Source organism: Zerene cesonia, chromosome 3 (assembly GCF_012273895.1).
Source record: "Zerene cesonia ecotype Mississippi chromosome 3, Zerene_cesonia_1.1, whole genome shotgun sequence".
Taxonomy (NCBI): Eukaryota; Metazoa; Arthropoda; class Insecta; order Lepidoptera; family Pieridae; genus Zerene; species Zerene cesonia.
In genome coordinates, this window is record NC_052104.1 from 4004088 (window position 1) to 4027416 (window position 23329).

A 23329-nucleotide genomic window follows, 5' to 3' on the forward strand; every position below is an offset into this window, starting at 1 on the left:
TAATCCTACTTTCAGATTTCGGACAAAGCGGTGCACAAACTCAATACTCAAGTATCACCAATAAAATCGTTTTATGACAACATTTTTCACTATTACATTCTGGATTTCCATAAACGCAACATCATTATGCGACCTCGTGCCGCCTACGGCAACTCGCTCGGAGCTAATTATCTAAGCGTTTTAAAACTTGAATTTACGAAGATGGCAATAAAATGGTGCCGCAAATGTGTCCCGGTAAGCAAAAACCTCTAGTCCAGTCAATACTAAGAACGAACTTTCACTAATAGCTGTTATTGAGAAAAACTCTCGTGGACCTGACATGAAGTTGATTTAGCCTTGTCCACTGAAATACCTAGTTCGTAATTTAAAACTCACTTTTCCTTGATGATGTAATTATTAAGGTATAATGATTGTTTGGTCCTTGTTGTTTCTAGTTTTTATTATAATGATACAAACAGAGTTACCTGTAATCATTTATTTGCATTATTATACTGCATTGAGTATATATTATAATATTGTTTTTTATGCGGCAAAATAAAAAGAAAAAAACCATAAAATCCATTACTTATAATATATCCACGTGTCCGAATTATGAAGAAAGATTAGTAAACTGTAATTACGAACAATAAGAAATGAAAAATAACATCTATTATTTTTTATGTTGGTTTATGTAGGTTGGAGTGCCGTGTGCACATCATGCGTCTTGTGTCCGGCAACCTACGATCTGAGAAAAACATGACATCATGTGCGCTGACTTTCAATGGCTTCAAAACTTTAAATTATATGAAAATGGGCAGCGACTTTATACGGAGCCTACTAGTTTAGTTAATTCCATAGGACTAACCAACTAGATTCACACCAATAATTATAGTTATTACTTCTTCAACAAGACAAATGTCTAAGATCGTTAGTCCTGCGTCTATTCGTGTTTCATTGCTAGATTATTTTAAAACAACTTATTATTGCAGTTATAATGCGTAAGTATGGAGTGCTAGTCATTTTCATTTTGGAGTTTGGCCATTACAAGTTAGAACATGTTTAATATAAATTACACATATCCATCAGCAAATAGGAATATAATATACATATTTTTTTATTGAACAGCTAATAGTGATAGTGAAAACGAATCTGGCTTGGACATTTACAAGTACAGACGTGAAAAAGAAAAACATGGAGTTTTTATGAACCCCCTTGTTACCGGTCGATATTCTGAAGACGTCTCTCAAAACATTTTAATTGAAGTAGATGAGCAGAAACGGCAAAGAAGATATGCCATTTTGCAAGAACCTAAATCGGATATAACTAGCAACCGATTACGTTATTTTCTTTTAATTTACTCTAACCCTATTTGGAATATTTTTATTCTTTCCGTACTATTTATATCCTATATGTTCGACACGTGTCTCTATACTTTCATGAAACCGACTGAGAGACCCTTTTGGATTGCAATGTTATTAATCTGCCTAAACTTAATATTTACTCTTGACGTAAGCGTTATTTTTGGCTTGAAGTTTTTTAAGCAATGGCGAAAAACTTTAAACTTAGTGGAACCGAGTACCGAAAGAGTAATGTTAGATTTAATTTTGGCAATACCGTATCCTTGCGTTTATTTGATAGAACCGGATTTTTTACCTTTCGAGTTTTATGCAATTTCACCGATAATGGCAACAGTGCGTGTTTATAGGATTATAGAGTACTCATATCAGAAATCATCTCAAGCCGGTACAAATCAATGGACAACATTCCTAGCACAATATTTGATCCTATTTTTACTAGCAGTACATACGTGGACATGTGTATGGTTTCTGTTTTCGTACAGATCTTTTGATGTACACAAAATTCGAACATCTTGGGCAAGTGGAGCAGTATATCTACCAACTGAAACTATTTTAGATTGGCATTTTGCATGTGCTTATTGGTCAGTCATGATTCTAACAACTAATTCTCTAGGAGATCTTTATCCAGTGTCAACATTGGAAAGAATTACAGCTACGTTTGCGATATTGTTGGGATTTTTTCTCACAACCATTGTTTTTGTTGGATCATTAACATCCCAGTTTATTACAATTACTACCAGGCGCGCTAAATACGTACGCAAAATGAAAAAAATTCAAAATCATCTACGTCTGATAAATATGGATGCTGAAACTACAAAACGAGTTATGAGGTACGTTAATTTATAACGCAATAAAACATTTAAATTGCAAATAACTTGAAAACATAATATGTAATATCCATTCCATAAAACTCGCACTTGAATAACCCAAATATTGTAGGTACTACGAAGATTTGTGGTATCAAAAATCAGGTGTATTCAAGCCAAAACTTCTCAAATTACTGCCGGCTCCTTTGCTGATGGAAATTTGTTATGACCTCAATGCTGTGCCCTTATATAGTTCCCTCATATTCCGGAAATTACCAGAGCCTTTCTTGAGGAGACTTTCCTTGGCGATGTCGCATCAATTCTACCTACCTGGTGATATTGTATACAATCACAATCAAAACAAAAGCTTTATGGTAAAATAAAATTACTTAACAACTCAAACATTTAAACTAAATTTATACGTACGGTATTACTAAAAATACTTTTAGATTTGCATAACAAATGGAGTACTTGAATTGCTATCGGATGAAGACGATGAAAGCCCAATGATTTCTTTTGCAAAAGGAACGTGTATTGGAGAAATTTCCTTAGTGTTTAACATCCCAGGTCAAACAATTTACAGTATATTTTACCAGTCGTCGTATTTTATAAACGAATTACGAAATAATAAAGAAATATGAATAAATCCATATTTGTGAAGTTATTATAATTGCGAAAACAACGCTATCTATCAATTGACGCCTAAAACACTGAACCGATTTGAAAACATCTTTGTACAGTATAGGACCCGAAAATGGACATAGGATAATTAACAGGAACTATGCGGCCAAGGCTGCGACCGGAAAGCTAGTGTAGTATTAAATTACAATGTACTGTAAATTATTTAAAAGAGTCGGCTAAGTGTCTTCAATGGTTGTTAAAAGCTGATTATTTAACCATAAACGACTTGGCTTTTTACAAGCCGTACTAAAAAGCTAACGGAGACATTTCCTTCCTTTTCTTACAGCGAGATGCACCGTTAAGGCAGCGACGTATGTAGAGTGCCAAGTACTCAATCACACTGATTTTATCAAAATCATGATTACATACCCAGATTTAATTTTACAAATTCGAAGTGAAATTTGTGAACGAATTAATAGAAGTCATTCTAGGAAACAAAGGCAGTGTTCAAAAACAGCTTTGAGTTTAAATGTCTATGCATCGAAAGATTTGAAAAAGAGCAGCATTAAATGTTTGAAAGATAAGTTGAGATACATGCAAGGTAAGTTTTTTTAGGAATACTGAATGTATGTACAAAGCGAAATAAAAGTGTGAACTACCTACCCATAAATATATATTATAGTGTATGTAACTTTATGTTTAACTTTATATAAATAATGAATTAGCCAGCAAAAGCACCGAATATTTAACATACTTAAATAGGTTAACACAGGAATTAAAATCAGCAAACTACAAAATCAATTATTAGTAATAATCAATATTAAATATTGACTTAATGTACTCGATGTGTTTGGAAAATTACAAACATTACTCATGTTATTGAAACTAACAACGATAGTGTTAATGACTCGATATTTGCAGGTTATACAGAAATAAATAGTCTCCAAGACGTTGACGAACTTGACGAAAACTGTTTAGATCTCTATATTCTTTCCGAACATGTTAAAAAACGAACGTCACTATTCACCTGTGTTGGTGCTAAATTTCCTTGGATATTAGAAGCAGACTGCCATCTAGTGAAATATTGGCAATTGTACATGCTTTTCATTGTATTCTATATTTGCCTCGTCTATCCGTACTTTATTGGATTTAAAAGAGAATTTCCATCTGGCATGTTTTTTTACACAGAGATATGTATAACGATATCACTGATGTTAAATGTAATCATGTCAGTCGTGACTGCAGTCAAAACTAAGAAAAAATACATAAAAAACTTCGTTTCAATATTGAATTACCGTATGAACACACTTGGGTTCTACATGGATTTAGTTGCGCTGATACCTTTTGAATTCGTTGTCATGATACATTCGTCCGTCGGATATATGGACGCTTACAGAAATCATTTATTTTACTTGTGTAAAGGCATCAAACTGTGTCTCGTTTGGAGAATATCAAGTTTCTTCGAAGAGTTGGAGAAAAAAATTTCGACCAATACAATTATAGTTAAGGTATTTAACGTTTTATATTTCCTTAGTACTTATTATAATTGTAAATGATTGTAAATACGCGCTGTTTATTTTGAGAGTTTATTGCTTCTTCAATTTGCTTATAATATCTCAAATGTTTCATAAGGATAAACAAAAAGTTACTGTAAATATTATTGTTATCACTACGTTTTCAGATTGCAAAATATTGCGTCTACATCAGTTTGTTATGCTATTGGTCGGGGGTAATCTTGTATATGGAATCTTGCTTCGTGAATAGATGCTCGCAACATTCGTGGTTTGCTAGAGCTTTGATTTGGGAAGATCAAAGAAGTGGCGTAACGTCTACCAAGTATGCGCTCTGATATTTCACATGTTGTTCTAGCAATTTGCGAGATTGGGTGTTATTAAAACAATTTAATCAAAACTTGATCGCATATTTGTTTTCTCTGTGAAGCATTTGTAGTAGCAGACACAATTACCTAAAATGCACATTTTTATCAATCAAATTTTAAATACTACTACAGTGAAACCTGGTTAAGTGAGACATCAAGGGACCTGCAATGTCGTTTCACTAATAGAGGTATTCCACTTACCCAGTGTCTCAGATATACAGGTATAAATAAATATCTGTCTCATTTACAGAGGGTTCCATTAATAGAGGTGAGGTACAGGTACAATTGTCCACCAACATTAAAATTTTTCGAAAGCGAAACTAAAACTGAAGGTAATTGAAGCTCAAAATTTGTACTTACGTACTTGGAATTGCGTGTGGAATTTGTGGGTAGAATAAGAATGAGTAAAGAAACCATGTTATCTCAGTTACAGAGGTTTATGCATATAAAATTTACTTGCTGTCTCAGTTATAGAGGTAACTATGATGATAAATCGAAAGAACAAATCCCAGATATTGAGGTTTACCTCGTCCCAATAACAGAGATAATTCAGTGCCAAAGTGTTGGGACCTCAGCATGAGTTCCAGTTATGGAGGTTTCTCACTTATCCAGGTCCCACTTAACCAAGTTTCACTGTATATCGATAGTTGTTGTTTTACTGACCTACGCCTTCGCAATGGGAAATTTATAAAGGAACCTTTATATAGATATTATAAGACGGCACATTAAATAGGTATACCTAATCAAATTTCATGTTAACCGTTTATTCACAAATAAAAGAAGAATAATAAAAAAACATCTTAGTTTTTTTTTCCTTTCCATTTCATTAATTTCAAGATTTGTTTCTAGAACAAAATATCATGTTTTGACATCAATTTATTTTGCAACCACCATCATATTGTCTGTTGGATACGGAGATTTCACACCCGGAGACAAACATGATATGGGTTTTGTTGCATTTCTTAGTCTCTATGGAGTTTTGTTAACTGGATATTGTGTTTCGGAGTTTTCGGCGGTAGTCACACATTGGTCGAGGTAAAAGTACACATAGACTTTAAACCATTTTCATACGTGGTAATTTACATAAAGCTACAAATAATATTTTCAGATTCCATGTAAATAAATTCAAATGTTTCTTACAGAACGAAAACAGCATTTTTAGAAGTGATTATCACAATTGACAGGTTTATGAAGGAAAATAATATGCATCAGGCAATAAAGTCGAGAATTATGGCATTTTATGAACTGCAATGGCAGTATAATTCGGTAAAAATTATTACTAAATCTCTCCCATCATATGTGAGATTAGTATGACGATGCAGTATAAATTTAATGTTTTATTTGAGTTTTCTGAAAGTGTTTTTTCCAATACACCCAATTCTTAACAAAATGTTTGAAAAAAAATACCGAAAATGGACAAAATTTTATTAAAGATATCTTGGTATAAACATAAATGGCGGCAGTGTCGTGAAAGAATTTGACGAAGAATTTTATTAAATAGATATTTTCCTCCAGGGAGTGGAATTAACAGACGAAAGCTGGTTGAAAAACACAGTAGTGCCTTCAGAGCTCAGAAAGAAAGTGCTTCACCAAGCGCGGTTCAAGACGCTAACTTCAATTAGATTCTTTCAAGTCAAAAATAAAGCTTACATTCATACGTTAACAGAAAGTTAGTATTTATGAATGGAAGTTATGTTGATGTTAGGTCTTTTACACATGAAGCGATCGCAGTAGGTATTCTTTTAAAATTTTTAAAGGCCTAGTATTATAATGGATGTATTAAAAATTGTTTGGTTTTTAAATTAATTTTAGTAAACGCTGTTATATACCTATTGCAATCAGTAATTTAAATTGATGTGATACAATAGTATAAAAATACATTTCTGCTGTTCTCAATCCATTAGACATTTTAACACCTGTGTAGGTATAAAATATAAATCTCACATGAATGACCAAATCTATCTTCGTTGCGTCGTGCGAAAGTCGTTTACTTTTGCTTTGTTGTAATTGAAATGTTTAGACATTCAGAACACCGCACACAAAAGGGTATTATTTTAAATGTCCAAGATCTGAACGCTGAATGCGTATGTCGCCTTGACTAGGACTGAGCCAATCATTGGGGTGTAACACGCTTCACACGCTCGACCTATTTGTGTCAATTACGCGCACGCCGCCAGCTAATTACCGACTGGTGTATGATTCAAAAACCAACGTTGAAAGCAAGATGTTTACTGGTACCGATTTTATATTAATTAGAATAACAACATGAGCTATGACAGCGTTGTCAGTTAGCCCATTCATTTATTTTTGTTGCAAGCCGTGTAAGATTTTATGAAGCAATTTCCGATGTGTCAATCTTGTTAACTTCACGGGTAGGTACATCTGTCGCACTTATTAATTATACAGTAAGATTATATAGACATGTATGTACATATTTAGTTTACTCCCCGTACATAAATAAACAATTTCTTGACATAGTATGGTTAATTATTTATCTAAATAACACTTTCAATAATAAGGTTGAAAGCTTTTTATAATTTACACGCAATGTTACCTCCTTATATCCTCATACTAATAACATACATAGTAACGTATCATGACTTCTATTACACGTAAATTGCAATCACGATTTCCGTCAAACATAAAAATCTTTTCCAATAACTACAAAAAGAGTTTAAATCTTTGAAACCCTAGGTGCGAGGGACATAATATTGCCGCCGGGTGAAATAGTGTACTACGGAGGTACAGTAACGAGGGAGCTGTACATAATCGAAAGCGGTTACTGTCTCGTCACATCTAAGGAGATGCGAGAAACAAGGAGAGAGCGTGTCATTGGCCCGGGGAACCATCTGGGCTTGCTAGTACTGTTGTACGGCGTTCCCGCAGTTAGCACTGTGATCACTTTAACACATTGCAAAGTAAGGAAACTGTACAGCAATAGTTGTGTGTTTACTTCACAGAGAATTTAAAAGCGATTTAAAATATTTGTTCCCGATCACTAGACATTCCCAAGTAAAGTTTTTGCATTATTTATATCATATCCATCTTATACATACTCATCACAGTTGGTGAAGTTTACAATTATTGTCATATAAGATCACAAACGAATGGAAACTAGATTACTAAATTATTTTTTGATCAAAAGGAATACTCCAACACGCTCAAATATATTACATGTTTTGCAAAATTTCTAATCGTTCAGCTTATATTACTAGATGGCTATTCTAGGAATCGTATACGAAAGTGGTATTCAGTATGCGCCGTGTGACCTATCAATTTTACAGTGAGGCAATTAACACAACATGGTCAAAATTTCAGCTTATTAACATCAGTCACTTCGCGTATACATCAGCGCTAAACTTATTCCCGGAAATGAAAGAACACGAGGGTTTATTAACCCTTGAGGAGTTCCAAAGTATTGAACAGCAAGCGAAATCACAAAATACGGAAGCCTACTTGAAACATTATAACGTATTAGTTGGAAAGCGGTTAACTAGCAGGATAACTAGTGTCTTACATGACTTTTTTAATGGTAAACTATGTAATTATTACGTATATATATCTGAGTCTGGTATATGATGAATAGCAGAACGTCCGTTTGCGTACTTTTTTAAATGTACCTGTCATGTAATGGATGTATTAATTCAAAAACAATACCTACTTCACTCTGTAACATTTTAAAATAATGAATTTATGAATACCTGTATTTAACTGGAAATCGTTTCAGATTCGTTTATAAATGTCAAAGAATATTATAAGAAACGTAATGAAAGTTATTGCAGATCGTTTCAACAATTTGACATTTTGAATAATATATCACCGTACTTGTTAATGCCGATTGTTATAAAGCCTGATGGTATTTTTCTTAAGGCATGGGCTTTTGTTAGAGTCATCACAGCATACCTTCTAAGCTTACTAATTCCAGTAAGTTTGGATTTATTTATCGTTATTAAGGTTAACAGTTGGCTATCGGATAGTTCCACATTATTGTCTTAAGTACAGTCGCCGACTACGAAGAATTTCGTACATCACTACATAGTATAAAAAAGTCGCATTCTCTGAACTATGTTCTTATGTATGCTTAAATCTTTAAAACTACGCAACTGATTTTGATGGGGTGATTAAAAGATAGAGTGGTTAAAGAGAAAGGTTTATGTGTATAACATCTATTAAACTACTCCATATTTAACGCGTGCCGCGGGCAAAAGCTAGTTAGGGAATGTATTAGGAAAGAACTAACCAGATTTGTGTATGAAATTCTCAGTAGTTTGCGACTGCCGTTCAATAAACACATGAGGTTTCAGTACACATCCAGTCATTTTCAGTCTTAATTGCCTCAGATCCAGAAAAAGCAGTTGTCATCATCTAACGTAGCGACAAATATCATGATCTACCATAATAAATAATCTTTGTAACTAAATACAAATTTACTTCACGGCGATAAAACATCACCTATATTGTTAAGCTTATGAGCAAAAGAAATATTTCGCACTAATTCCCATTTTCTAGATTGTTGTATCAATGGCCCCAACGTGTGGCAACTTCAATATAGCAATAGTAGTGCTGGAGACAATATGCTACATCGATATATACTTAATGCTTCATGTAGCTTACTACGGCTCGAAGAATCAACTAATCTACCACCCTTATTTGACTGCCAAGAATTATTTATGTGTACGTAATCTTACTAATATTATAAATGAGAAATATTGTAAGTATGGATGGATGGATATTGTTACTCTTTTACGTAAAAACTACTGAATGGATTTTAATGAATCTTTACAATAACATAGCTTATTACATCAAATAAGATATCTACACTTTTAGTTCTTCCTATTTATATATTAAAGAAGAGAAGAAGAAGAGAATTTGTATTTTTGTTTGTTTGTGGAAGTCGGGGCCGAACGGCTGGTGAGCTATATAAATACTTGCTTGCTGATACATGCGCGGGTGAAACCGCGTGGCGCAGCTAGTATATCTAATTTTTAATATTTTCATCTTGGGACTGGACGTTGGACTGAGACGCTGACAAATTTCGTAATGCTGTGTTCACTTAATAAAGACAAAATTTTCTCCAACACTAATCAAGCCATTTGTTTATACCACCAAATACTTTGCTGTTACAAATGTTAACAAAATTACGAATTTATTACAGCGCACACACATTTTGTCATCGATGTGTATGTTTTAACGTTCACATTCGTTTCAGAAATCATTTGCAATTGACATTTTGACTTGCTTCCCATGGTATTTGCTTTGGAAGCTGTTTATCCCAAAACACAATGAAATGCATACAGAAGAGGATCACGCACTGAATCCTCATCTATATCACTGTATTCTGAGAATGATTAACATTTTGCAAATTTATAAACTATATGCAGTTTTTTGGGCTGAATCGATAGGCGCTTTAAAGCGGGTAATCCTCACACCTTTTTTTCTTTCTAAAATAACTTCTGGTGCTAATCCTATTTTAATAATGCGTTTATTTAATATTATTTTAATAATGCGTTTATTTAATTTCATTTCATTCAATGAATATTTTGCGATTTGACTTGGATTTTCAGGCATATCTAATGAGCGTGGTACAGTTTCTTCTATTAACGTTATTCTTCCTAAACCTCTTCGCATCAATCCTCATAACAATGTCCTGTAGATTTATAGTCGCATACGACCAAGAAGATTTCGTAAGGCGTTTAAATAACCACACAGTTACGGGACCCTTCATGGACACTGTTTTTAATCCTGGAGGAAATATGGTTTGTCAACTAGGTAAATGTTATATCATACAAAATAACTATATACGATAACAATGTTGCTTCGAATACAACTACTATGATAAGATATGACTAGGTAAAGTACAAAAAGACGGATTTCTTTTAAATTTCTTATAAAATAAAAAAGCAGATTTTTTAATAACATTCATCACGAAAGTAATCCATTCGAATGTTATACAGTATTTGTAATATATATATTTTTTTAATTAATGTAATGTGATCATAATGATCAGTTTTTAAAATGAATCGCAAAACATCGAATCACTTAAAGGTTCCTGGATAGACAGCGCAAAGATTTTCAAAGACAAATACCTAACACCGACTAAAGTGTACCTCTTAAGTTACTATTGGTCGGCCACAAGTTTCACCGGCGCCGGCTTCGGTGACATCACTGCTCAAGATACCGCCCACATGGTCCTGTCCATTTGCATCAACGTACATGGCGTTTTGTTTTTCGGGTGGGTTGATTTTATTAACTGCCACTTCTTGTATCTCCTTTATTGGACATAGCTTAATATGACGGTTGTCTCCATTACATAGCATTAACATTCACAAATCTATATTAAATAAAACTTTTAGATACGTTTATGCCCGTATAGCCTCTCTAAAGGCAATGGCTGATCAAGTCATAACTAAATTTCAAGAAGACCTTAAGCATTTAGACTTATTTCTGAATAGAGAAAAGGTTCCATTTGTATTGAAAAAATCGATCATTGACTATTGGAAATATCAATGGAAAAGAACTGGCGGTTGGTCGGTATGTTAAAATGTAATAAGCTAAATATGCGGCGACATTAACGACCGGTATCATTTCGGCAATTACAACGAAAAAAAGCTTATATGTAACTCGTTATCCTTATTTAGCATCAAAAAATATTGGGTAAACTGCATGCCAACTTAAATGAAGACGCAGTTTTATACATGTATGAGAAGACACTGCGTGAAATACCGTTATTTGAAGATGTCGAATATTCATTCTTCAGAGCTTTCGCTAAGAAACTTAAGGAGCGGTATTTCCAAAAAGGATACATGATAATCAGATCTAATGAGGTCATCAGAAATATGTACATCATTTATCGCGGCAAGGTAACAAACTAAATTACATGTGTTGTGTAGCGGCGGAATAATTATAGTAATGCGCCCAGTGTGACATTTTTATTTTGTATAAACAGGTAGACATAATAACAGATGATAATGAGGTGGAAGCCTGTATGGGTCCTGGTGGTATATTTGGCAATATTCGTGGATTATCAAAATATTTAACAAAGTCAAATATACTGGCGTCAAGAAATTTAGATCTATTATACATCGAAGGGCATGAATTTTTTACTCTTTTAAAGGTTAAGTAAATAAAAATATCGATTTAATATCCTTTTATATTACCTTTACGTTCTCGATTACCTGCTAACAAATATAAACTAAATTTTTTTGCATTAGACTATACCTTTTCAACATTAGGTAACTAAGTACTATAAGAAAATAAATTTTCTTTTAGAGTTACCCTTCGGTGTTGAGAAAAGTGAAATATTCCGTCGATTCAGCGCCTAAAGATTACGTTTTACCTACAATGTTATCAGAGAGAACGAGTTTGGAAGTAAGTTAACCGCCTACATCGATATGAAAGACATTAATTGCGCAAAACATATTGCAAATTAATTCTATATTCGTTTCAGTTTGAGTCGTATCCGTTGACGTATGAGGCGGATGAAGACCAGGATGATGAAATAGAACCCAATATATTTTTAGAAGTAAACTGCCTACTTATTAATGCTTGTACATATAGTACGGTCAGTTGAATACAATAAAATCTCATATTTTAACAGAGTCCAGATAAAAGTATAGCTGAATCTCATGGTTCAAGATCGATAGCTTCCGGGTACAATGCAGATTATATTTCAGCTATTACGTTAATAGTTATGCCGCATAGGTTTGTGATTTATTATTTTAACAATACTCCATTTTTATTTTCATAGATTATTAATTATTATTTCAACTACTTTTTGATATCGACTGCTGTTACCGAATTCTCAATTAAATGTTTGTTTCTCTTTTCTAAGGTGGTTTCGAAGCAGCATAGTTCCTGATAGTAAATGGGTTACATTCCTTGGTAAATTAGCATTATTTTATTAGAATTTTTTTAAATACTTCGAATCATGTAAAAAAAATTATTAGTTATTACTTATAATTTTCCAGTGTTATATAAAGCGAATAAAATTTTGTTACGCATTAAAATGATTTAAGATTGGGCGAATAATCGCTTCATTATTACTACAATATTTAAAAAAAGATTGTCAAATAAGATTTATTTTATTATTATTGTTTATTATATGGAAATAATTTATTTCTTATTTTATTTTATTCATAAATTTAACTTTCAGATTATCTTATTCTAACAATGGCATATGCAGACTTCATGATTCTAGTTTATCAAATGGCTTTTTTATCAAACTCATATTTTTTCTACATTTGCGTAGTGTTCGATGTTATATTTATTTACAAAACATTCCTTGATGTTCATAGCGGTTATATGAATAGATACGGCGAATACGTTTTGAATCCCAAAAAAGTAAGACACATGTAAGTAGATATGTTTAAACTATACACGTTATTTATTTACATTATGTTCGTTAAAATAATGTATGAAATATTTCCTTTTCAGGTATTTTTCTAAGATATATCTTCGTCGACGTGATTTTCTGGCCAACCTGCCTATATCATATTTGGCATTTGCAATGAAACTTTCTCCGACGATGCAAAATGCTTTATTTTGCTACCTCAGGACCCCACAGCTATTCCGAATTACATATTTGTTCACATATCGTCAACATAGGAAAATAAATGTTGGATCGGCCAATTTATTATTGAAACTTGCGTGAGTGTACCCTTTATTTACAGATAGAAATAAAAATATTGATAAATAAGATCTGCCCACACGGCGGTACGAATCGCTTTCGGTTGAGTCACATTATACAAAGGTTTATTAAACATTAAATACGTATAAGGCAATAGTAAATTAAATAAGTATTACAAAAGTACTATAACTAATCGTGAGCAATAACTTGTACACTGATTAGAATTAATAAAGTAGTTGTAGTTATTATTTAAAGATACCTCAATGATTGATCTACCTATCATTAATTTGAAAATAATCTTCATTAAATATAACTGCTTATATTAAAACTGAAGAAGTTAGATACTTCTTTTAAAGTAATTTGATGTCCTTTAGAAATTATATTGTATTGCGAACGTTCGTAACGTTCTAAAATTAATAAACGTTCAAAAATTACCAAAGAAAATCTCATCAAAATGCTAGAACCTCCTGGCCTTCCAAGCATAGATCAGAGACTCAATATACAAATAAGTACCTATATCCAACAAGTATCTCTATCGAAGCAATCTTTTCCCAATGCAATTTACATAACATTTTCCTACTAGGACAATCGCTATATGGGCATCGATCCTATCTCACATAAACGCGTGTTTGTTTTTCAAATTGTCTTGCCTCACACCTGTCCACTGCACGTCCGCTAACTGGATGTCGAAGCCTGAATTAAATCTACGTGCTAAATATGCAGAGGTAAAACGATTTCACAAATTGCACATAAAACATTATCGTACTTTTTTAATAATTTGTTTATCTCTAATTAAGTTCGTATAGAACTGGAAATACCTAGATTCGGATACTTATTAAACATTTCGCATGATAATCTTATAAGGCTATCTAACACAGTGCATAAATCCATTGTAAATCCTACTCATTTTTGAGGATTGTCTAAGGGGGATATCACACTATCATTTATCTTGGATCAAAGATCTATAACTCAAATTTTATGTAATATAGTGATAAACGATTACCACAATACAACTTTATGCATATTACAGAAAAACTTTTTCCCGCTCTATGTGGCGTCACTATGGTACATAATAAATTTGCTTACAATCACTGGCACTGGAGACGTGTCCTCCCAAAATGATTTCGAAGTCATCGAGACCGTCATTATAACTATTGTCATAAAGTTCTGTACAGGTTAATGTTTAAACTCTCTATATAATAACAATACCTATTAATTAATTATTTCTCCTACCAGATAAATAATTAATATCTATATTGATTTTTATTGTAAATTGTATTGTATATTCATTTTCGTATATTATTGTATGACTATGTATATATAATATATAAGTATTTGTGAAATATGCTTATTATGTATGTATTTATAATATGATTAAAATTAAGTTTAAATATAATATATATAAATTATAATTCCTGCCATCAACCAATTTCTATACTTTTGTATATTGAAAAATCCTACCCATAGGTTGCCTGGTAGAAATCGCTTAGTAGCGAAGAGTCCGCCTTTTTGGCTCTATTTTATGTTTTTTTTTATTCATTTGTTTTTCCTTTTTATACATTATTTTTTTTTAATTGGTGCTAAATAAAGTGTATTATTATTATATTAATACCGAATTGAAACCACATTTCCACCTTATATACTACATTACATAGATTAATGTTAACTAACAAACAATTATAAATATGCTACGAAATGGGTACTGTTAACATGATCATCCCATTTATTTATATTAACTTACATAAAGCTTTAGGTTGTTATGGTTAAGTGCGAGTGGAGTTATATATCGGAGACGAAATAACTATTCGATTTTTTTGTTCTGGGAAATGCCAATTTGAGCACCAGGGTCAACATTGTAATAATAATTTATTTCGTCAGCCTTAAGCCTTGATCCCGATGAGCCATCACAGTTGATTACGTATCTTTGAAATATTGAGTATGTGATTTGATTTTATAATGACATCAAGATATAGAACACTCGCCACACCATTATACAGCAAATGTGTTGCTTTGGGTCTCAAGATAAATCTCGTATTAAAGAGATATGATATTATTTTTCCAGGACTCCTCATATCAGAAATGTCAGCACTTATTACCGCACATTCATCCTCCCGTATCGCTTATGATGAAGGTATAAACGAATTACGAGACGGTTTACGAGATACCGATTTGAGTGATCATCAAATGAATAAAATGTGGGACTATGTCCGTGAACTATGGAGCAGGCAACAAGGGAGACAAGTAATTTATATTTCAATAATTATTTCCTACGATATAGGTCATTTCAAATGCCAAAAATAGGACCATTTGACAACAATTTACTATTATATAGAAAAAGAATTACGCCAGTCGTTACCGAAGGACTATTAGCCAAATCACAAAGCTGTTATTAATAATTATCCATACCAGTATAGATAAATAGATATAACTATACTTATAGATACTTATAGATTAATAAATCCTAAGCATAAAAACAAAATCAGAATAAAAACAAGTTAAACACAATCTGCACCTGACACAATTTAATGCATGCTATGTAAATATTTTGGGCAAAAATATTTGTCTTTTATGAGTTTATTTCTTGCTAATAATGACTAATATTTTCCAGATGCCGAAATTAGTCTCGAAACTTCCATTCCGCCTACGCTGTCAAGTAATGCAAGCGGTTTATGGGAGTCACATTCGAGAATCAGTCATATTCAGTAAGACGGATGACGATTTCAAACGAATGCTGTGTATGTGGCTAAGGCACTGTGTATTCTTCCCCGGAAACTATATTGTACAATGTGGAGATGCAGATCAGTGCATCTATTTTATACATAGGGGAGAGGTATTTCTATTACATTTCTCAACGAATGATAATAATAGTAAGTTTAAGTGTAATTATTACGATACTGCGGAAATTAGGCCTACAACTATTATACTACTATCAAGACCATTGTAATAATTTTCATATAATTCTTAAGGAATCATAGATCCGTCCAACCACATCTGCTTTTAGCTGGCTTGAGTTAATCCTACTAATCCTACTTCCTACTTATATTATAAATGCGAAAGTTTGTAAGGATGTGTGTGTGTGTTTGTTGCTCTTTCACGCAAAAACTACTGAACCGATTGCAATGAAATTGGTACATAGATAGCTGAACAACTGGTATAATATATAGGCAACTTTTCATACCGATATTCCTACGGGATACGGACTTACGAGGGTGAAACCGCGGGGCGCAGCTAGTAGATTTATATTTCTATACCCTTAAGATCGAATAATATATGCGTGTTCCTAAGTAAAGCTATAATTTTTAGGTTGAAGTGTTAACTGTACATCCAAATTTGACTGAATCTATATACGATATACTGGGCCCAGAAGACAGTTTTGGCGTTGCTCAGGTATTTCAATTAATAATATATCAAAAATCAGACTTCTTCTTTCAATCATCGCCTTTGTTTAAGTACAACAAGGCAGAGCAGAGGCAGGCACGATAAGAAATGCGCTTTTATTACTTCCAATAACATAAAAATAAGACAGAAAATTAAAATGTATAGATGATTACAGCATCATCTTAATATGAGTTACAAATTCACTAGATTAAATATTTTTACAGGGCCTATTTGTTGGTGTTTCACACCATTTTTCCTTTCGAGCCAGAACTATCGTCGACATAGTCTATTTAAAATTAGACGAATGGAAATATTTATTGGATTTCTATCCTAAATCTGCCAGATTAGTACAAAGAAAAGTAGAAAATGTGTATCTAGCAATCTAATTTTATGTTTAATGATATTGTAATAATATTTGATGAATTATTCAAATGTCTTTCATTAAAACCTTGTCAATATAAATTGCAATCAAGTTTTATATTTAAACTATTTCATTAATGTATTAGTACCTGGATGACCGAGCTTTGCTCGGTTTAACTTCGTGAAGTTGGATTGTTTATAAGCGTTTTTTTCCAAGATCGTTTAGGCATTTTTAAGTGAACACGTGCATTAAGAAGACACAAAACAATATAAACAATTAGTCTAACCTCAAAGCAAACACTCATTGACTTCGTTACTTAACAACGCCATCTGCTGGAACTTTAATTATTCGCCAAAAAATAGTATTATTATTCGCCAATAGATGTCAGGAAGAGTCATAATAAATTACTACTCAAACGCCTCCTATTTGTTAAAAAAGTTTAAGTCGATAAAACACGAATAAAACACAAATATGACATTTTCTAAAAAAGATTCCTAGCTAGATCGATTTATCGCCCCCGAAACCCCCTATATACTAAATTTCATGAAAATCGTTGGAGCCGATTCCGAGATTCCAATTATATAACACGAGCGAATTGCTCGTTTAAAGATATATAATATTACTAGCTGCACGCACCAGCTCCGCCCGGGTAGTCATTAAACGGAATTTAAATAATATAAACTATCCTATGTTTTAAGTTGGATCAAACTGCACATGGTGTGCAAATTTAATTAAAATCGGTTGAGTAGTTTAGGAGTCCATCGCGGACAAACAATGTGACGCGTAATTTATATATATAAAGACGTATGCTTATTTGAAAATGTTTTGTAAACAAACATAAATAATAAATACTCAAACAACTAAACTACTCCCAAATCTATTATAATCAAACAAATCATCTATACCAATATCTATAAAAAAATTTTTTACAAATCTAAAACACATGCAATTTTTTTCCTTACCTACCATACATAAACCTATATTGTATAATTATTTCTAATAAAAAATTAAACAGCCTAAAATTTTCATAGCTAGACCAAATTTAAATGGGACCATGAATTGAAAAATCTTTCAATTGAAAAACAATCATCAAAATTGGTTAGCCCAGTCGAAAGTTCTTAGAAATCAAAGTCAAAAAATAAAGACAAATTAATAACCTCACAATTTTATACATTAACCATAATATTTAAAAAAATATTAAGATTTTAAGTGATATTTCAACCTTACATGGGTAAAAGCAAATAAAAAGGTTAAATAAAGACATGAATTTAATCATAAAACCAACGAAACAAAATAAATTAAATACAAAAAACTAGCTATTCATTTTGCCTCTTACGTTTTCTTGTTATTCGTTGTGATATTTCCGGTATAATGTCTTGTGTGGATATTTCCTGAGTCACTTCATCTGATTTATCTGCAGCTTCTGTAGAAACCTCCACTTCATGTTCTGTTGACCTTTGGCTCTGAGAGAATCTGGAACTAAATAAAAAAACTTTAGAATTACAATAACTTTGCAAAATATTGTTGTGAATATATATCTTATACCTTTAAACGAGCAATTCTTGTATATATATATATATATATATATATAATTGGAATCTCGGAATCGGCTCCAACGATTTTCATGAAATTTAGTATATAGGGGTTTTCGGGGGCGATAAATCGATCTAGCTAGGAATTTTTTTTAGAAAATGTCATATTCGTGTTTTTTTTTCCTGACATCTATTGGTGAATAATAATACTATTTTGCTTCGTAGATAGCTGGACAACTGAAATAACACATAGGCACTTTTTATACCGATATTCCTACGGGATACGGTTACGCAGCACGCTTACGCGGTTTCAACCGCGGGTCACAGCTAGTGTTCATTTATTTGGCACACCTTAATCTAAACTCTGTAACATTAAGTGTATGTGTATGTTTTTTTTTAAAAATTAACACTTCATTTTAAATAAAAAATAATAAGAAACTTAAAAAGAAAAAAATTCAACTCTACAATCTATATTTACAGTGGGTTTAGCAATATTGAATAATTTTTCATAGCCACTTATATGAGACTAATCTAATAAATAAATAAAAAATCCCTGACTGCTAAGAAATAACAGATCTTTGGAAATCGATTCCTGAATAAACAAAAGGAGTCCTTATTTTGGAGTTTAATAATAAACTCACCTCTGGCAGATAAGCCTTTCCAATTGCTCCGGATTGAAGTCAATCTTACAGCAGGGCCATTTTGACATTTTCTCCAGATATTTATTGAGGCAGCGAGTATGTACTGCTTTGGCACATTCTATACAATTGTAACCCTGAAATTATCAACAATTTATTCAGTTAATAGTTGCTCCTTCTATTCAAAATATTTTAAACATACATAATATATCCTTAACCTTATTCTATCTACTAAACTAATAAAACTAATAAAAAAAGACTGAATGGATTTTTATGATTTTTGGTTTGTTCAACCTCTGGATCTGGGTAATTAATGTTCAATAAGTATTTTTTAATTTGATAAATTGCTTCAAGGATCAAATTGATATACACAAGTAACACATGGAAAGAAAGACTTATGAAAGTACAATTACTACTAAATTATATAACACTATCCCATGGGAGCATTTAATCGAGATAAAAAGTATTGTATTACCTAAGTGCTCATAAGATGTCTGTATACCAAATTTCCAAACAAACTTTAACATTTATAATATTAATGTGAATAGATCAAAGAAACATAATCTGCAGCTACTAACAAATTAAAGTATAAATATAATTATTATAATATTTTGACTTTGACTGAGCAAAAATTTAAATGGAGATATGCATTTTTTTAAGTAATCATGTGGGAATGTCAGACAATACTGGGTGGACTAGTCTATAATAATGTAGGTATTATTATTTATTATTATAGGACAATAATGAAAATAAACTATGCAAGCAAATTTTTATGGTTATTGGGTTTTAATAAACTACACATGATGACTTCATATAATTTAATAAGCACAGGCTTATCACACTAGAGTTGATTCATTTATTTACTGGATATACAATGCAGATGACAAGGTAAGTATAGCATACACTACCTTTATGTTTACAAAAAAAAATTTATGCTGTGACTGTATATTTTGGGTGGCAGAAGAAATGTCAGTTTAGGATCCAAAAGAAAATCAATCTCCCACTGAATCAATTTTGATTTTATGAAAATTTTAATTAGTATAATTTTTATACCACAACTTCTATGGGAATGGGAATGGGAACAATACAGGTACAGCTCTGAGAGTGTTTATGTTTCTCTTTAACTACACGGGTAAACCGCAGGCAGAAAGCAAGCCACCTATTTAAATTTCTTATATTATATAGTTAATTTCTTAAGGACTAAATTATTGTAATTTTGTGAAAGTTTTTCATCATTTACAACTTACTCTAAATACAATTCGTTTGCACAAGCAACATTCTTCTATAGTATCCGGCATGTTCTCTCTGAAGTAGCCTTCAAATTCATGAATAGTTCTCACTCCTAAAGCATAATTATTTTCTTCTTTATCAAGGTATCGCATGCGGCACCAAGTATCAAGCAATTTCTGAAACATGGAATATAATTTTTGTATATTACGGATATAAAACTTTTATGTTAATACCACACTAATATTATAAAGTTGAACAGTATGTTTGATTGATCAAGGTATATCACTTATATGAATTGAAAAATGATATCTGTATTGGATAGTCCATTAATAAGTTAAGTAATATGATATTGAATCTTGTGACATTACATTGTGCTATAAATAATGTCAGCAGAGTATCAATGTAAAATCAGTGCGAGGTAAGAATCTGTACTATTGGGTACTTTAATGTTTCAACTAATATAAACCTTTTCTTTGATATCTGATGTGCATACTCACTTGTGCATCTGTCTTGGTGTAAGATGATTTCATATTTCCAACTAAATTAAGAGCATGAATTCCCGTAATTTGCCTTCCCTCAGTAGTCATGATTTGTTCTAAAAGCATCCTAAAATACTCAAGTTCAGATAATGAAAACAAATTTTGAGATTTAGTGGCTTCGTCATAACCCAAAGATAAGAATATTATCACTTCTTCTGAAGTATATTCATCATTTGTTATTTTAATAGATTGTTTTAATGGCTTTATCTGTTCGTTTATCTGTTTAACCAAATCTGGGACAGAATAATTTTGATCAGCTGAAACATTAAATAATTCTTCGTAAGTACATACAATTATAATAAGAGAAATAAGTTAGAATTCAATATATTAATATTTAATACACACTGTTTAAATCCGTTAAAAGACTTTCCGCATCATTTACCGATATCACGCCCAAACTAGCAACTGTTCTTAGGAAATAACGATGCACATCACCGTATTCGGTATTTGGCATCTTTAAATTTTAATGTGTATGTTACATACACGTTTTAGCTTTGATAAATAAATTTCGATAAAATTTGCCCACTTTCTAAACTAATATATAAGTAGGGCCCGGCTTACAAACAATAAATAATAATACACTTACATAGTAAAATAAATTACTATCGTCAAAACTCAAATGTCAATTGTCAGCTGTCACTGCTCACGCGTGAACAGAGTACTTTTCTAAAACATGTAACATCGCGTAGTACTTAGTAGTACGTAGTAATTACTCTTTGTATAACGCAGATTAAACCAAGTTGCTTATATTATTATACTGTCACTTATTCTCACAGGACAGAATTTACGCCAAAGAGTAGTTTCACAGTAAACAGATTGAACAGCACCCTTATAGCAATAGGGTTACTTTTTAACGTTGTTTTATTTTCGTTAAACACTTTATTTCTGTAGTGATCAATAATTAATGGAATTGAAAAATACAGTTTACAAATAAAACTTGAATATACATATGCAAATGCTAAGCTTACCTGATAGCAAAAAATAAAGGCTTTTTTACTTGTCATATCTATACATTTCGCTCAAAATATATGAAAATCCAATTTAGATCTCATATGACAGCCATACAGGTAATCAAATTATTAAAACACTTTTATAGACAGGAATTCCTCTAGTCACCAGTGTACAAATTCTTCCATGAGGAGCATATCTTTGATCTCAAATATGGACAGACAGACAGACAGACACATGGATTGCGATGTTTTACCCCTATACCGTCCCTATGTAGTCCTGTTTTAGCCCTTAGGTATCAGGGAACCTATTATTTTTTCTAAACATGCTTAACGTCATCTGTGAAAACATTAATAAACACCATCTTTCTACAATAATATTGTCCATCACAAAGTATGCAAATTGTACAACCACATACCGTAAGGTGGCGTTGTAACAATATCAAGGTACGAATATTTTATGGTAATATTATAATGAATCCTGTCCTACTACTAATATTATAAATGAGTTTGTATGTGTGTTTGTTGCTTTTTCACGCAAAAACTACTGAACTGATTGCAATGAAATTTGGTGCGTAGATAGCTAGACAACGGGAATAACATATAGGCAACTTTTTATCCCGATATTTCTACGGGATACGGACTTACATGGGTGAAACGTCGGGACGCAGATAAGTAGTAATTCATAAATATTATGGAATTTTTGAACTAGATTCTTTAACAAATTATTTAAAATCCTAGTAGTAATTAGGTAAATTGTATCAACATGTAATGTCCTTTTTTATACACTATCTTCGCTGTAAACTTACATTACCCATTTTTTGTTGATAGGCTGCTATGAAATTTATAAAATGGTGGAATTAGTCGCAAGCAACATATTATGTGGATATTAATTATTGTAACATATTATACTTAAAGACATTTTCAGATTTTGAGTCATCTATGGACTACAGCTTATGATGCAGCTGATGCTATTAGTCATAATTAGATTCGAGTCGTATACTCACCTACACGCTGTTTCTTTTAACGACCGCTAGATGACTCTAAAAAATATTATTAACTTAACGTTCTTTAAAATAGGAATAATAGGAAATATTTTTTATTAAATAACATTACATATTAGATATAAAGTATGTACTTTCCATCTGTGTATCAAAACAATGCGTTGTTAATTGTATATTACATACCAATATTCAATTTTAATAGTGTATTTATAAATTTTTACCAAACAACACAGGTAAGCCTGCCTACTTAATTCAAATAATTTTTTTTTAACAACTTTTGTAATAGAGATAAAAATTCTAAAATAATCCCACAAACTCGAGGCTTGATTTAGAGCCTTAGTGTGATCAGTGATAGATGAACAATAAATCACCAAAATGTTTGTACCTACATACCTCGCGTATAGTAACTTTCACTTAATAAAAAAAGTCTA

The 23329-nt window shown here is 31.9% G+C and overlaps 2 protein-coding genes across 2 annotated transcripts; one reads left to right on the top strand and one right to left on the bottom strand.

The window, feature by feature from the left end:
• Positions 1-212: 212 nt before the first annotated feature.
• On the top strand, positions 213-17033 carry LOC119839169. The gene is made up of 32 exons (XM_038365380.1): positions 213-234; positions 1105-2167; positions 2277-2517; positions 2593-2710; positions 3111-3365; positions 3686-4272; positions 4446-4600; positions 5493-5678; positions 5786-5909; positions 6159-6312; positions 7338-7561; positions 7962-8175; positions 8371-8567; positions 9153-9317; positions 9853-10059; positions 10208-10412; positions 10689-10875; positions 10997-11174; positions 11282-11503; positions 11590-11757; positions 11913-12011; positions 12091-12165; positions 12241-12344; positions 12475-12524; positions 12796-12994; positions 13077-13289; positions 13853-13994; positions 14300-14444; positions 15332-15510; positions 15878-16099; positions 16573-16656; positions 16872-17033. Exons 1-32 carry the CDS (start codon positions 213-215, stop codon positions 17031-17033), a joined length of 6546 nt encoding a protein of 2181 aa, XP_038221308.1.
• Positions 17034-18258: 1225 nt separating this feature from the next.
• On the bottom strand, positions 18259-21527 carry LOC119837193 (non-structural maintenance of chromosomes element 1 homolog). The gene is made up of 5 exons (XM_038362722.1): positions 21293-21527; positions 20906-21204; positions 20426-20584; positions 19182-19315; positions 18259-18487 (listed from the first exon to the last, which is right to left on the bottom strand). Exons 1-5 carry the CDS (start codon positions 21399-21401, stop codon positions 18325-18327), a joined length of 864 nt encoding a protein of 287 aa, XP_038218650.1. The 5' UTR covers positions 21402-21527; the 3' UTR covers positions 18259-18324.
• Positions 21528-23329: the final 1802 nt, after the last annotated feature.

Excerpts from the sequence above, each read along its gene's own strand:
- LOC119837193 (XM_038362722.1), bottom strand. The coding sequence starts at position 21,401 with ATGCCAAATACCGAATACGGTGATGTGCATCGTTATTTCCTAAGAACA. Across the intron at positions 21,205-21,292 it reads TCTTTTAACGGATTTAAACA|CTGATCAAAATTATTCTGTC; the intron begins GTGTGTATTAAA and ends TTAATGTTTCAG. Across the intron at positions 19,316-20,425 it reads GCAAACGAATTGTATTTAGA|GGTTACAATTGTATAGAATG; the intron begins GTAAGTTGTAAA and ends TGATAATTTCAG.
- LOC119839169 (XM_038365380.1), top strand. The coding sequence starts at position 213 with ATGGTGCCGCAAATGTGTCCCG. Across the intron at positions 3,366-3,685 it reads TAAGTTGAGATACATGCAAG|GTTATACAGAAATAAATAGT; the intron begins GTAAGTTTTTTT and ends CGATATTTGCAG. Across the intron at positions 10,413-10,688 it reads AAATATGGTTTGTCAACTAG|GTTCCTGGATAGACAGCGCA; the intron begins GTAAATGTTATA and ends AATCACTTAAAG.